The 14,919-nt window shown below is 39.8% G+C and overlaps 1 protein-coding gene across 5 annotated transcripts in view; it reads right to left on the bottom strand.

The window, feature by feature from the left end:
* Arhgap18 (Rho GTPase activating protein 18) overlaps window positions 1–14,919 on the bottom strand; it is a 214,783-nt gene that overhangs the window by 14,230 nt on the left and 185,634 nt on the right. For all 5 annotated transcript variants that reach the window (XM_052751244.1, XM_052751246.1, XM_052751248.1 and 2 more), the window contains 2 exons: window positions 12,388–12,594; window positions 10,490–10,630 (listed from right to left, as the gene is read on the bottom strand). In XM_052751244.1, coding sequence (XP_052607204.1) covers window positions 10,490–10,630; window positions 12,388–12,594 — 348 coding nt within the window. The remainder of the gene's footprint in view (window positions 1–10,489; window positions 10,631–12,387; window positions 12,595–14,919) is intronic.

Genomic DNA, 14,919 nt, shown 5'->3' with positions numbered 1-14,919 from the left:
CCTTAGTGGAACACGAACATTTGACAATGGGCCACCAACTTACCATTTAACCTGAGATGGGTTACCATGCAACCATCATGAGCTGGGTGTTATCTGACATACCAAGTCATAAAGTAGGACATGCACAGCAGCAATCTACTATCAAATGGAAGTGGTGTGTGTGTGTGTGTGTGTGTGTGTGTGTGTGTGTGTGTGTGTGAGAGAGAGAGAGAGAGAGACAGAGACAAAGACAGAGACAGAGACAGAGAGATTGAGCTGGGCATGTCCTGAAGGTACAAGCAAGTTACATGAAGAAATTGCCCAAATGCCTATGGTTTATATACCCATTACAATGCTATCTGTGGACAGGCATGCACCTAGAGCCTCATGGGGTGTGTCCTATGATCATTTGACTGAGGAAGAAAAGAGTAGGGCCTGGTTTACTGATGGTTCCGTACATTATGAAGGTACCACTTAGAAGTGGACAGATGCAGAATTACAACCCCTTTCTGAGACAACCCTGAAAGACACCAGCAAGGGGAAATCTTCACAGTGAGAAGAATTTTGGGCAGTACACATGGTCATACATTTTGTTTCGAAGGAGAAATGGCCAGATGTGTGATTGTTCACTGATTCATAGGCTGTAGCTAATGGATTGCCTCTGTGGTCAGGGACTTGGAGCATGATTGGAAAATCTGTGAAAAAGACATCTGGGGAAGAAGAATGTAGGTAGATCTCTCCAAGAGGATGAAGGATGTGAAGGTATTTGTAAATGTTCATCAAATGTGACTTCAGCAGAGGAGGAGTTCAACAATTCAGTAGATAAGAAGTCCTACTCTGTGGACAGTCAACCTCTTTCCCCAACCATCCCTGTCATTGTTCAATGGGCCCATGAACAAAATGGCCATGGTGGCAGAGATGGAGGTTATGCATGGGCTCAACAACATTGACTTTAAGACTGACCTGGCTAATGCTACTGCTGACTGCCAGATCTGCCAAAAGCAGAGATAAACACTGACCCCCAGATATGACACTATCCCCTTGGGTGGCCAGCCAGTGACCTTGTAGCAAGTTGATTGCATTGGACCACTTCCTCCATAGAAAGGATAACGCTTTGTCGTTACTGGAGTAGATATTTATTCTGGTTATGGATTTCCTTTCCTGCCTTTGTTTCTGCCAAAACCACCATCCATGGACTTACAGAATGTCTTATCTACTGTCATGGTATTCCATTCATTATCTGCTTCTGACCAAGGAATTCACTTCATAGCCAGAGAAGTGTGACAGTGGGCCCATGATCAGGGAATCCACTGGTTTTACCATATTTCCCACCATCCTGAAGCAGCTGGCCTAATAAAAAGAAAGAATGGCCTTTTGAAGACACAGCTACAGTGCCAATTAGGTGGCAGCAGCCTGGAGGGCTGAAGTAGCATTCTCTAGAAGGTAGTATATGCTTTGAATCAGTGTCCAGTACATCATATGGTTTCTCCCATAGTCAGGATCCAGGGGGCCAAGAATCAAGGAGTGTAAAAGGGAACTGTTCCACTTATTATTACACTTAGTAACCCACTAGGAAAAATTCGGCTTCCTGTTGCCATGATCTTAAGTTCTGCTGGCCTAGAAGTTTTGGTTCCAGAGGGGGGAGTATTCCTGCCAGGAGACACACAGATATTTCATTGAACTAGAAGGTCAGACTTCCCCCTGACCGCTACAGGTTTCTGAATCCCTTAAGCTCAACAAGCTAAAAAAGGAATAACAGTTTTAAGGGGGGGGGGTGATTGAACTAGATTACCAAGGGGGAATTAGATTGCTTCTCCACAATGGAGGAAAGAAAGATTATATCTGGAGTGCAGGAGATCCTTTAGGGCATCTCTTGGTGCTACCATGTCCTCTAATTAAAATTTAAGCAGGATGACAAAGGGCATAGTTCCTTCAGGAATGAAGGTATGAGTCACTCCTCCAGGAACAGGGCCAAGACCTGATGAGATGCTTGCCGAGGGTGGAGGAAACACAAAATGGGTAGTAGAGGAAGGCTGTTATAAATACCAGCTAAGGCCATGGGACCAGTTGCAGAAATGAAGATAACTGACAGAAGTGTTTCTGTTATATTTCGTTAAGAATGTGTTTATATAGATATTTGTGTTTTCTTTTCCCTATTTCTTTATCACATAGTATAACATCAGCTAAGAGAATATCAGGGATTGTCATATTTAATTTTGAGATACTAAAAGAATAACTCTCAAGGGACATAGTCACCTATTGTATATTTATAATGCATTTGCAGTTGTACAAGGGATAGTTATATCATGTTAGGTGTAATTATGACCTGGTAAAAATATTTAATGTGTTGGTGATTACATGTAGGATGGTTATATCATGTTGGGCATAATTATGACCTGATTATTTTTTTCATTTAGAAAGTAAACATGAAATAAGAGATATGATTGTGTGTTGACAGGGGGTGGGACTTGTGATGGCTATTCTTGGTTGTAATCTTGATTACATCTGGAATTAACTAAAACCCCAATGGTTGAGCATACCTGTGAAGAATTTTTTTTTTCTTAATTAAGTCACTTAAAGTGGGAAGATCCAATTTTAACACAGATATTTTGAGGTGGGAAGATCTACCCTTAACCTGGGCCACAACTTCTGCTAGCAGCCTATATAAAGGACATGGAAAAAGGAAACCTGCTCTCTTTGCCTGCTTGCTCTTACTCCCACTCTTGCCAATAAGTCTATTACTTCACTGACATTAGAGTGTACTTCTTCGGTACTCAAGCATACACTGAATATCAGCTGAGAAATCTAGCCTTGTAGACTGAACAACTACAGGATTCTTGAGCCTTCTGTTGGTAGACAGTCATTGTTGGATTAGCTGGACTACAGCCTGTAAGTCACATTAATAAATCCCCCTTACATATTTATTCTATACATTCTGTTTCCCTAGAGAATCCTGACTAATGCACTGGCTGACAGCTATGATACCATCCAGTACATTGGGGGGCAGTATGCCTATGAATTGAAGTCATCTATTGTACAGCAGTCTGAAGTAGATAAAGGACTAACGTGCCATTGAAGTTCAGTTCCCAATAAGTTTACAACTTAAAGAACGTTAATTTCCTATGTATACCAAGAACATATACTGTAACAGAAAAATGATCTCAAATAAACCTCACACATGTCATAGATTGAACTAAGGTGTATTTAGAGAAATCTAATTGTAGTTTGGGTTTGGTTAAATAAACCATGATTTTTTTCTTGTGTTTTCTATCAGGTGTAAACATTACATTCCTTATAGACTTGCACTCCAGAAATTTAATGTAAGATCACAAGAAGACATTCTTCTTTTCCATTAACACTCATTTGAAGGAAAAGCTAATGCTGTTAATGATACAAAAAAAAAACACCCCTCTCTATCATCAAAAAAGCAAATTAGAAATAAAAATTTCTTTAAAAGAAGTCCAGATGTAATATACATTTTAGAAAATTAAATGAGGACATTTTGGCAAAGTATCTCAACTAAAATACATGCTGATTGTGGTGATATTGTGTTTCCCAAAATATTGTGTACCCTAATAAACTTATCTGGGCTCAGAGAACAGAACAGTCGCTAGATACAGAGGCCAGAAAATGGTAGCACACATGCCTTTAATCCTATCACTTGGGAGGCAGAGATCCATCCGGATCTCTGTGAGTTTAAAGCCACACTGGAAACAGCCAGGCATGGTGACTCACGCCTTTAATCCAGGAAGTGATGGCAGAAAGCACAAAGGTATATAAGGCATGAAAACCAGAAACTAGAGTTTTTGGACTAGTTAAGTTTTAAGGCAGCAGTTCAGCTGAGATCCATTCGGATGAGGACACAGAGGTATCTAGTCTGAGGAAACAGGATCAGCTGAGGAACTGGCAAGGTGAGGAAGCTGTGGCTTGTTCTGTCTCTCTGATCTTCCAGCATTCACCCCAATACCTGGCTCCAGGTTTGTTTTTATTAATAAGAACTTTTAAGATTCCTGCTACATGCTGATCATCTTAGTGTGAACTACCAATGCTAGGAGGTGGCCATGTAAAAAGATCTTCTACTGTCTTAAACAATGCTCCAAATGTTGTCTTTGTTATCATGATGCCTTAAACTTTAATCTGACTCATAGATTCAGAAGTTAAGGGCCCTAATAATTTACAGACATTGATAAGCATTTAATTCACATTGAAGTGAAGTCCTAATATTTTTCTTTCTTTACATATTTTTATGCTCTATTTAGGATCAGAGTGAATCATACCACAAGAGAAGATTGTGTGACATGGTTTGATTTGATTTTCCTCATGCGTCTCTGAGTTAAGCCAGAGCCTGTTGTCCAGACCTAAAAAGTGGGCACCGGAACCAATACCTGTGATGATGCTATGGGTAAAAGCCTCAGAATGGAACTCCAGGTAAATGTCAAGGAAAGCTGAGGCTCATGCCCAAATCTGCACAAACCACCAAGCCTTGTGTGCTACTCAGTCAACTCCAGCAATCTCTGGCCTGAGTTCCTAAACCCAAAACCCTTATAAGATCATTGTGGGCTTTTAGCAAAATCACATAACTGTTCCAAAACCCGAGCTCTACTTTAGTGCCTGAAGCTAGATTATCCAGAGTGAACGTTTAAGTTGAGGACACTATGAGAACTTTTGTTTCCTAAGCCAGTGAGACTGGAAGTGAGGAGTAGCACCGGGGATCGCCTACTCTCACATCCCACACAGACTCATAAAAGTCCAGCTTCCTTCTAGGAGGCAAGCAGGGACGGCAGAGGGAAGATCATGTAAATCAAAGCCTACACTGGAAATGAAGCCTGGGAGCTTCAGCAATTTGTCACTAAGTGATCATCAAAGCTGCCCCTACATCCTCATTAGACAGAGGCCATCCGAGGTAATTATGGGTGAAATGACGGGATGTCTGTGATTAGCATAAAAAGGCTAAAAGGAAAAAAAAGTGTGTGGAACAGGTTGGAAGAAGAACAAGTAAGAGGATTTGATGTTGGGGCTTATATGCTCTTGTTTCTACTTTTTCAGTATTGGAAAAGATACATATTTTGGGGTACAGTGCAGTGGTACACCATTTGTCTAAATAGAAACCTCAGTTCTCTCTCCCCCAAATCCACAATACAATTAAATATATAAGTGTGCATACATCAAAACTGGGCACATGGCGAGAGCAAGATCCCAACAAGTTAAATACTATCAGAAAATAACTATTTTTAATGGTCTACAATTTTGTTATTGTTTCCTCTTGTTATAATTAATGGACAAAACTTAATAGTATTTAAGGACGTTCACATTCATACCAAATAAGTAATTTGCTGTAGTCATTAAAACATTTGTCTTATTAGGTAAATTGGAGTATTTATCTTACAACTGGGATCAAAGTACTCATTTATCTAGTCAAGCGTATCTTAATAATATGAATGCCTGCCTTTGTCTACTTAACTTTAATAGCATGCATAGTATCTTAAAATTGGTTTCTCATTCTCCGATCCCCAGCTATCTGGCTGTAGCATCAGGTTACCGACAATGCTCTAGAGGCAGTCACCACTGGCCTACAAAGGCAAACCCCTTTATTGAGCAAGCCTTCCCTTCTCGGCTGTATTTGTGTTTCTAACTCAGCACTAACTAATTTTGCCCTTCTTCCCTGAGAGTCTAAGACAATATATATTTGTGCAGGTATTTCTCTTAATCCGGTCAACTCTTTTACCGTCTTCAGTGGGTCACTGTGAAAATACTGGCATGCCTTGGGTTTGTCTTTCTATTTCCTTACCGTCGAGTCTTTCTTGAGTTATGCAAGCATCCCGTTGCCTCAAGTACAACTTCTAGGCTAATTCCAAAGATGCATCTGAAGCCCTGAGTGACGCTCTGAGTCCACCCCACCCCTGCGTAGGCAAGTTTCACAAACAAAATTCAATGCCATTCTATATTCATTTTTCTATATTCCTAACATTCAACCAATATCCACATTTTGTGACTCCTGCTGGCTCTTTTTCTCTTTCCTTTTCCAATTGGACCTTGCCTTCAACCATTCTAAAAGCTATCTGGAAGTCATTTTATTCCATCAGCAACAGAGACTCAAAGCCAACACAATAAAGAATGAGTTTTGGTATATATTCTTCTTAGAGGTTATAATCTGTGGGAATATTGAGAAAAACGATAAGAATTGAGAGATTTTAAAGTCATAGTTGGTCTTCAATTCCAACTCCATTTTTTTTTTCTTTTTGAGAAGCTTAAAATTGCTGTTCTGTCCGCTGTTCTGTCCTTTTTGTTATCTGAGAAAAATAAGACAATATACTCTAACTAGGCAAACAGGGTTTTTAAATGAGATACTGCTTGCAAAATCTTTAGCAATGTGCCTTGACTCAGGCAGACATTTACAAAATTCAGAGGTTGGGGAATTTAGCTCAGGGGTAGAGTGTTAAAGCTCTGGGCTCAGTTCCCAGCATTAGAAAAAAAAATCCTAATTCTCACCCCTCACAAGTCTTGTTTTCTACTAATCACTGGTTTGTCACTTACTATTTTCCTTTTTTTATTACTTCATGAAATAAAACTTTTATATCATGCACATTTTATACTTCATGATATAAATATACCATGATATATCTTCTAACTAGACACTTCTTTATGATTAGACTATTTTCAAATGTCACTAGAGAAAATGTGAACAAATGTGCAACAAAGAGCTGGTGAGTGGTGAAGAGCATGTTCTGCTCTTCTAGAGGACCAGAGTTCCGTTCCCAGCACCCACATAGGAGCAGTTATGATCACTTGCAACTCCAGTTCCAGGAGATCCAACCCCCTCTTCTGGCCTACACAGGCACTTACACACACATACACACACACACACACACACACACACACACACACACACACACACAATTTTAAAAATTAAAAGAAAGAAAGTCCAATAAGGAGCATAATTTTCAGGTGGTTGCCACTTGTCAACAGATGTTCTTTAAATAGTGCCTTCTAATTTACGTAGTCTCGTCAAGCACCATGTCACTCAGTGGCTTCTAACAAAACTCGCTGACTTCCTCTCTGGCTGATCAATACATGCTGATTTGCCCTTCAAATTGAATTAAACATCTGCCCTTACCTTTACATGTCTACCAGACATCCCATACTAAAAGGGTCCCAAATTGAAATTATGATCTTTCCTATCATTCCAACTTTTCATATCTTAAATTTTGGATCAGTCATTCTTTTACCTTTTCTTTCATTCCTTTACAACTTACATCATTTTCCAGTAAGAGAGCCAAATGACTCTAACTTTAAAATATGTCTTTATTTTTAAGTTACTAAAAAAAAACTAAAATATATCAACGACTCCTCCACTGATACTTTGGTCTGAGCCTTGGTTATAAGGACCTTCTACTACTTTTAAATACCATTCATCCTAAAACATCGTACAGATTTCGTACAATGACCTCATTTTGCTTGGGTTAAATTCAAATTCCAAGGCTCTATACAATTTCCTCCCATTGCCCTTCTGACCTCATTTCATCAACCCTGCTGTCAAGCTGGCTTTCCTCCAGCACATTCACACCTTGCTAGTGCTCAAAGACCCCAACCAACCTCTTGCCTTATGGCTTGGTAGACTATGCCCTCTGCCCTGTATGAGCTTCCTGAGACAGACACAGAGAGCAATCTTACATCTTCCTTCATACCTGTTACAATGAATAACACCCACGCTAGCTAGGTTAATGTGGCAAGAGGCTCCTCTCCAAATTATTGTTCTATTCTTTTTTATAATTTTTTAAGAGATATTTTTAAGCCAGGTGTGGTGGCACATGTCTTTAATCCCATTTCTAGGGAGGTAGAGGCAGGCGGATGTTCCAAGCCAACCTAGTTTGCATAGGGAGTTGTCAGCACAGCTGGGGCTTCACGGTGAGACTCCATTCTTAGTTCCCTATTCCTGTTTACTTTTGTATCTGAAGAAAACTGAAACGGTTATTTTTTTGCTAAATGATAATCAGCGTAAATGGTTGTCCCAGGTACTGCGGATAGAAGAGAATATAGAGGTAAGATGAAAATATGATACATGTATTCATCAAGAAAATTGCTGCAGGTAAGATGGTAAATTCAATGAGATAAACATTTTGGTTCCTGTATTCACAACATTTTATATTAACACTAAAGAGAGGACTGCTGGTGATCTAGCTCTAGCTGCATAGTAGGAAATGTGTGTAGCATGGACAACCACTGCCCAAGCACTCACTGTATGTAAGCTGGGCATGGTAGTGTTTATCTGCAATCTAGCTCTAAGGGATGGAGCAGGATGATCAGAAGTTCAAGGTTATCTTCTGCTAGTTGTGAGATTCGGGCCATGGTGCACCACAGTTGGGCCTCCTGGATGATCACATATTTCATTCTCTCTCTCTCTCTCTTTCTCTCTCTCTCTCTCTCTCTCTCTCTCTCTCTCTCTCTCTCTCTCTCCCTCCCTCCCCCTCCCCCTCCTTCCCTCCTTCCTATATAAATACACACACATATATTTAAAGCATTGCACATACCACATAGCAAAACACTATGTAATCTACTTATTATATTTATTTTACTTCAATAATGTTAACTTCCATGAGGAGTAGAGATGTCTGTCTATTTTGTCCAATAATGTCTTTCAAATACTAAATACCTAAGAATCCTGTAAGTGATAAGAGCACACTTCTGGCAGTGTCCCTGCCCTACCATTTAGGTGCCGGGCTGCACAGTCAGATTATTTGGAGGAAGAATCAAGCAAGTAATTCGACAAAGTACAGGGAAGTGTGGGGTGAGTTGGCTCACACTGTATTCAAAGGGATCAGTGGCAGAGCCAGGCAAGTGCTAAATAGCCCCTGTGGCCCAAGGGACAGGATGCCCCTACCTTCTATTTGTCCCAAAATCTAGGCCAAAGCTTCTGTTTTCCATCTTTTAGTCTTTCTCTTCTAGCAATGGATGGATGCTTTCCTAAGAAAGCATATATACACAATTGAATTTCATTTTGTACATTTGTTTGATCTTTGTAACTTTTTTCTGTGCCTATGACTCTTAAAAAAATGATACCAACTTGGAAAATAAATTTCTGCGATTAAATTAAAAACTTTCAACCTCAAGGACAAGCTAAACTGGACCCCAACTGTGGGGCTGTGACCCTAGAGAACGTCCTCTGCAGGCTACACTTCTTACCTCTAGCACATAGTACTTGTTTTCACAACTAAGTTGGAATCCCCACTGAAGCCTCTAAATGCCCACTTCCTGCTTCCTAGTCTACAGTATCTCGGGCAGGCTTCCATCATACATCCAAGTTCATCTGAGCTACCTACTTCTGTATGGGGTGGGAAGGCAAATACCCAGCTTTGGACCTCTTTGAATACCTAATGGAGGACTGAGGTTTAATATCTTGGACCAGCAGCATTTTGTTAAATACCTGGATTTTCAGAAAAGAAAGAGGTAATATGCACTCACTTAATCTGAACAGTCAAGACTACAAGCCCAGTCCCCCCTCTTTTACAGTTGTGTTTGAGGTAACAGAGCATTCTAAGTGAAAGAAAAATGGTATGTCACAAATCCTTTCTAGCCCTATGATAAAAATTAAGTTCTTAAAAAATATAAACTTTGATAATTTCCCTTTTTTATATTTTGTATCTTTTAAAGATACTGAAAATTGATTTTAAAGATACTTTTTACATCTCTAAGAAAGGATTATTTTTAAGGGAGCTAAAATAAGTTTAAGAGAAAAAATGTTAATATTATTTTGGTACCCCTACTAAGCAAGTCAAAGCAGAAAAATTGGACAAAGGCTGATAATTGCATTTTCATGGTATTCCACAAGATGTCAGCATGTAACTGAGCAACTTCAGTTGGGGTGAGGGGTGTTTTCCCTTCAGTAGAACAATAGAAGGCTTTTCCATCGTTCCGAGATCTGCCACCAGAGCTTTGTTAACTCAATTCATAAATATATTTTCATGCATATTTCATTATTGTAAACATGGTTCTTAATATATGCTTACTGCAGTTTGCAAATAATGGATTTTTTATCTTAATTTTCTTCTCTACAACATAAGATAAAATTCTTCTGACTAAATTACAAACCTTAAATACTTACAGGGGTCTAAGACCGATCTTTAGTCCAAAAATATCCCCAGCCCAGTCAAGTATCTGGGTGAATCCTTATGAAGGAGGTTAGTGGAGTACAGAGGAATTTCACTCCCTATATATCATGAAATCAGTGGGCATGTAAAGCATGCAAAAGGATGGTGTGTGTGCATGCACATGCGTGAGTGCGTGCATGCGTGCGAGCACAGGCAACAGTCTTCTCTTGACATATTTCCTTGTTCACCATTACTAAACCACATGCTGAGTCCCAACACCTGACTAACCTTCAATATTGATCATCAGAAGAAAAGGAACTGGTATCTTTCACTTATGAGTATTACCAAAGCCCAATAATTGGGAGGAAGTCATCTAGTGGGATTATTTAAATCACAGTAACAATAGACCTTCAAAATTGTCTTACGTCATTTGTAGGTTTATCTTGCTTTTCATGTTTTTCCCTGTCATAAGCCATTTTCTTCAGCAATTTCTTCATGGCTCTCTTTTCCTTTTTTTGATTTTCAGTATTTTGCTTCCTCACTTGGTTTACAATAAACTTTGGAATCTACGGAGAAAAGACATTCAGTTTGAGGAAGAAAAAGACATAATAGATATGGAACCATTTTAAACTACATACTTCTTTTTCGTTTTTAATTTCAAGAGGAATCAAGGTTCTGTTTCTCAAGACTAAGCCATTGAAACGTGCCATCCATTAACTCTGCAAAAAAGAAACGAACCATGCCCTTACTGAGACCAGGAGCAGGGCATCATCCACTTGGTGTAATTTACCACCCACCGCGCAAGGGTGCAAAAGGGACTTTGTGAAGTCAAGGACATACTAGCCACTTCCATGCCATGGATGTCAACACAGAAGATTCCCTGAGGAGACCCTTGTGGAGGCCATCACCTCCACAGTTGTTGTCCCCTTGGCAACCAGATCTCTCCAGCTCCGGTAAGCTAACCTACGGGTCCCTTCCAATAATCCAGACAGCCTCTGCTGTCAGATAAGAAAAAAACTCACCCATCAACAAAAGGCAACAACAACTGGCCAGCAGCACTCCTAAAGATACACTATGCTTCCAAAGATAAGGAAAAACTGATCCTTAGAAATTATGTTAGGAACAAAATCTTTCAGGCAATTAAAATGTTCAACTATAGAATAATGTGGCTCTTAAGAGAGGCAGACATGATAACTGAGCATTACTTTACATATATTTGAAATACCCTTTATCACTTGCCTTTGGATAGAATATAAAAAAGCCTTGAGAGTCTAGGAAGCATGATTTTTGTATTTTTTGAAAAATATTGGGATTAGGAGAGGCTCACATTAAGGTTTAAAATAGTTAATATTATAATTTGGCTTGGAATTTCTTTAGTTCATTTTTCTAAATGCTTGTAAAAAGGACTCTCTCAGGGGAAAAAAATATAAATTTCATTGAAAAATGAGACTATAATCAACTAAACCTCTCATCAACATCCATGTTGATTATCTGTCAAAACTTAAGATCACCGTGAGAGTAAAATCGGAAACCACATTCAAGACCTCGGCAAGTGCAGAGGAGTGCAGAATGTGTATGTCCCTTTAAATAACAGTTCTGTGGAAAATAAGGGAATGATGGAGCAAAGACAGCATGAGCTCTTTAAAATGTGATAGCCTGCACACCCAGCAAAGGGGAAATGGCGCTGATGGAACTACCTAAGAAGTACCTTTCACAGGGCATGCTTTCTTGACCTAATTTTATGATTTTAAAATAGACATTCACAAGGCCCTCCTTACCTCTGTGAATGAAATGCCTTTAATACCTCCTCACTCACACATGGTCATGGTAATTTTATAAGGTTGGCGGCCAACATGGAGTGTATTTTTAAGTCATTGAGAAAAAAAAAAAGCACATTGCTTTTAAACATCAACTTTATAAAAGTTATTTTCATGATTACTATGAACAATTATGCTGGGAAATTACATGGCCATTATTGCAGTTTTAAAACAAATACCACATGTTTTTCTTATATGCAGAACCCAGATCTAAAATTTAGTCTATGTATACGCGTGTGTATACTTGTCCATGTGTATTAGAAAAGGAATGACGAGAGAAGCAAGAGATCTTACAGTAGAGGAGAAAGGAGGATTATGGAATACATACAATAAAAAGATAAAAAGAGAGCCCCAACTGGAGGGAGAGAAGAGAACCTGCCAGAAGAAATGAAGGCATGTATTAAAAAAAAAAAAGTATAATGACAAATATATATGAAGACGTCACTATGAAACTCAAGACTTTGTACATTGACCTAAAAAAATTTCAGTTAAAAACATATACTTACTGTCCATAGAAGTTTCTGGTTCTTGATCAGCAAGTGCATGACATTTGCCGTCCCAGCGGCCATTTCAAATTCTCGCTGTTCACTGGACTTCAGACCCAGTGTGTGGCACATGAAGAGATTTGGGGCCATGACCATTGCTACATTCACAACAGTCATTTTATTCTTCTCTTTATTATCAATGACTCGTTGCAGAAATTCAAGCAAGGCCTAGAACAAAAAAATGACTGAGATTTCTGTCATACATGGAGTTAAGAGATGAAGTCACTGTAGTATATAGGATTTTTAAGTCATTTTAAAAATGATGATATTTAACTCTAAATGCCTTTTGAAAAAGTCGTATGGAAACCACCTATTACTTAATCTTCCTAAATAGATTCATAATGTAAAAAGAGTTTAAATGGAGTTACCTTGAAGGGGACAATACCCCTACTTAACACCACAGGCTAACAAATAAAAAACCCAGTGCCAGAGACGGGCTACCTCTTTTGGAGTTGTTGGCCAACAACTATTTCCATTGTTTTTGATCATCCTTCAGAATTTAACAATATGACCCTGTGGCTGAAGACACCACATACTTGGCTCACAGAACACAGAGAAATCAAGATAGTCATGATCTCAAAGCTTCATCCCTACTTGCTAGTTTTCATGGTGCTGGAAGGGGCTATGTATGCTACCAGAAGACAAAGGTAAGCATCAATCTCATCCAGTCAGGAACTCTGTGAACTACAATAATGACTAACCCAACAAAACATGCCCACTGGTGCAGTAGTGGTACAAATGTCATGGGAATAACCAACCACTCTCTAATTGGATTCAAACCCTACTCCACAAGAAGGAAACTATACTTGTCACGATAATCTGGGCCAAGAACCTATGCCTACACAGATCATAGACCCTAGGGAAGAACTTACTACTATTATTGTGCTAAGTGGAAATAGTATTAAACCACCTACACTGCTACACCTATAGATCAGTGTCCCTCTTAATCCTCATCAGCAGGGCTTATTCTTGAGATGGCAATTGATACAGAGACCCACAACTGGCCAAGGTGCAGAGAATAAGAGACTACAGAATAGTCAGCCCTAAATTATACATCTCTATCACATGTCTTCCCTCAAGGCTGGAGTATCATGAGGGAATGGAGGATTGTAAGAACCAGAGGTGACAGATGAATATAAAGAAACAATGTTTACCAGACACCGTAGTGCAATTGCACTTCTGAAGTCACTGTGGTTGCCACAGAATTAATAAGACCTACACAAGCATAAGCCAGTCTCAACCCCAGCGTGGAGGGAGAAGGAGCGGAGTGTCACGTGCCTAACAAAAGAGCTACTCGCACTTGACAGCATCTGAGAGGAGTACCTGGTCTACACAAACAGGATTCAATGGTCTTAAAAGAAAAACAAAAAAAGACCATAAAGTTGGGTAGGGAGGGAGATGAGGGTGGATCTGGGAGGAGCTTGGGGGAGGGGGTGAAATAATCAAAATACACTGTAGGAAACTCAAAAAAATTAATAAAATTGTTAATTATCAAAGAATTAGTAAAAGTATTGTTTAAAATAAAAACAGTAAGGAAAGAGAGAGTTTTTCTTTGATCCATCTCAGCAGGAAAGAAGACGGGCCTTCAGGCCTGTCAACATGAGGTCAGTCATCAGAACCTACATGGTGGAGGGAGACAACCAACTCTAGAATCTGTTCTCTGAACTTCACGTGCGTGCCTTGACACACACGCACCTATGTCCATAAACACACAAATTAACAAATGTCAAAAATTAAAAAAAAAGTTGTCAGGGCTGAGGAGAGCTTAGACGGTAAAGTGCCTGCTAGGCAAGCCTGAAGACCCAAGTTTGAGTCCTAGAACCCATGTAAAAAGTTGGGTTAGATAGTATGTATCTGAAGAGGCAGAAATGGGCTTATTCCCCAACCTGCCCAGCCTAAATCCAGTCATCCCAGTGTTAGTGAGAGACCCTCTCTCAAAGAACAAGATAGTTGGTTCCTTGGAATGACACCCAAGGTTGGCCTCTCTACACACACACATACACACACACACACACACACACACACACACACACACACACACACACAGCATAAGCACGCGTGCACACATGCACATGTGAGTTACGCATAGCCACCTATCTATAACCAACAGGCCTTGTCAGCAAAGCTCCTCAGAGAGATTGGTAAAGCCCATAATGGTGCTTTGTTTTTCCAAGACCATGGCACTGGGCAGTAAGGCAGAGAGTGCATCTGACATGGCAGAGAAATGTGTAGCAATCCAGGCCTCTAAACGTACAAGAACCGCAGAGCACTGAAAAGTAGTTTAAAACAATATATAAATATTTATGTGTTTCAAAAAGTTCTAATCCTTTCACCTCAAGGAAGGAAAAAAGGAGGGGAGGAGGGAGGGAGGGGAGGAGGGAGGGAGGGAGGGAGGGAGGGAGGGGAGGAGGGAGGGAGGGAGGGAGGGAGGGGAGGAGGGAGGGGAGGAGGGAGGGAGGGAGGGGAGGAAGGAGGGAGGGAGGGGAGGAAGGA

This window comes from Peromyscus californicus, unplaced genomic scaffold, assembly GCF_007827085.1.
Source record: "Peromyscus californicus insignis strain IS unplaced genomic scaffold, ASM782708v3 Scaffold_22__1_contigs__length_63687245, whole genome shotgun sequence".
NCBI lineage: Eukaryota > Metazoa > Chordata > Mammalia > Rodentia > Cricetidae > Peromyscus > Peromyscus californicus.
This window is presented reverse-complemented; position numbering and strand designations above follow the sequence as displayed.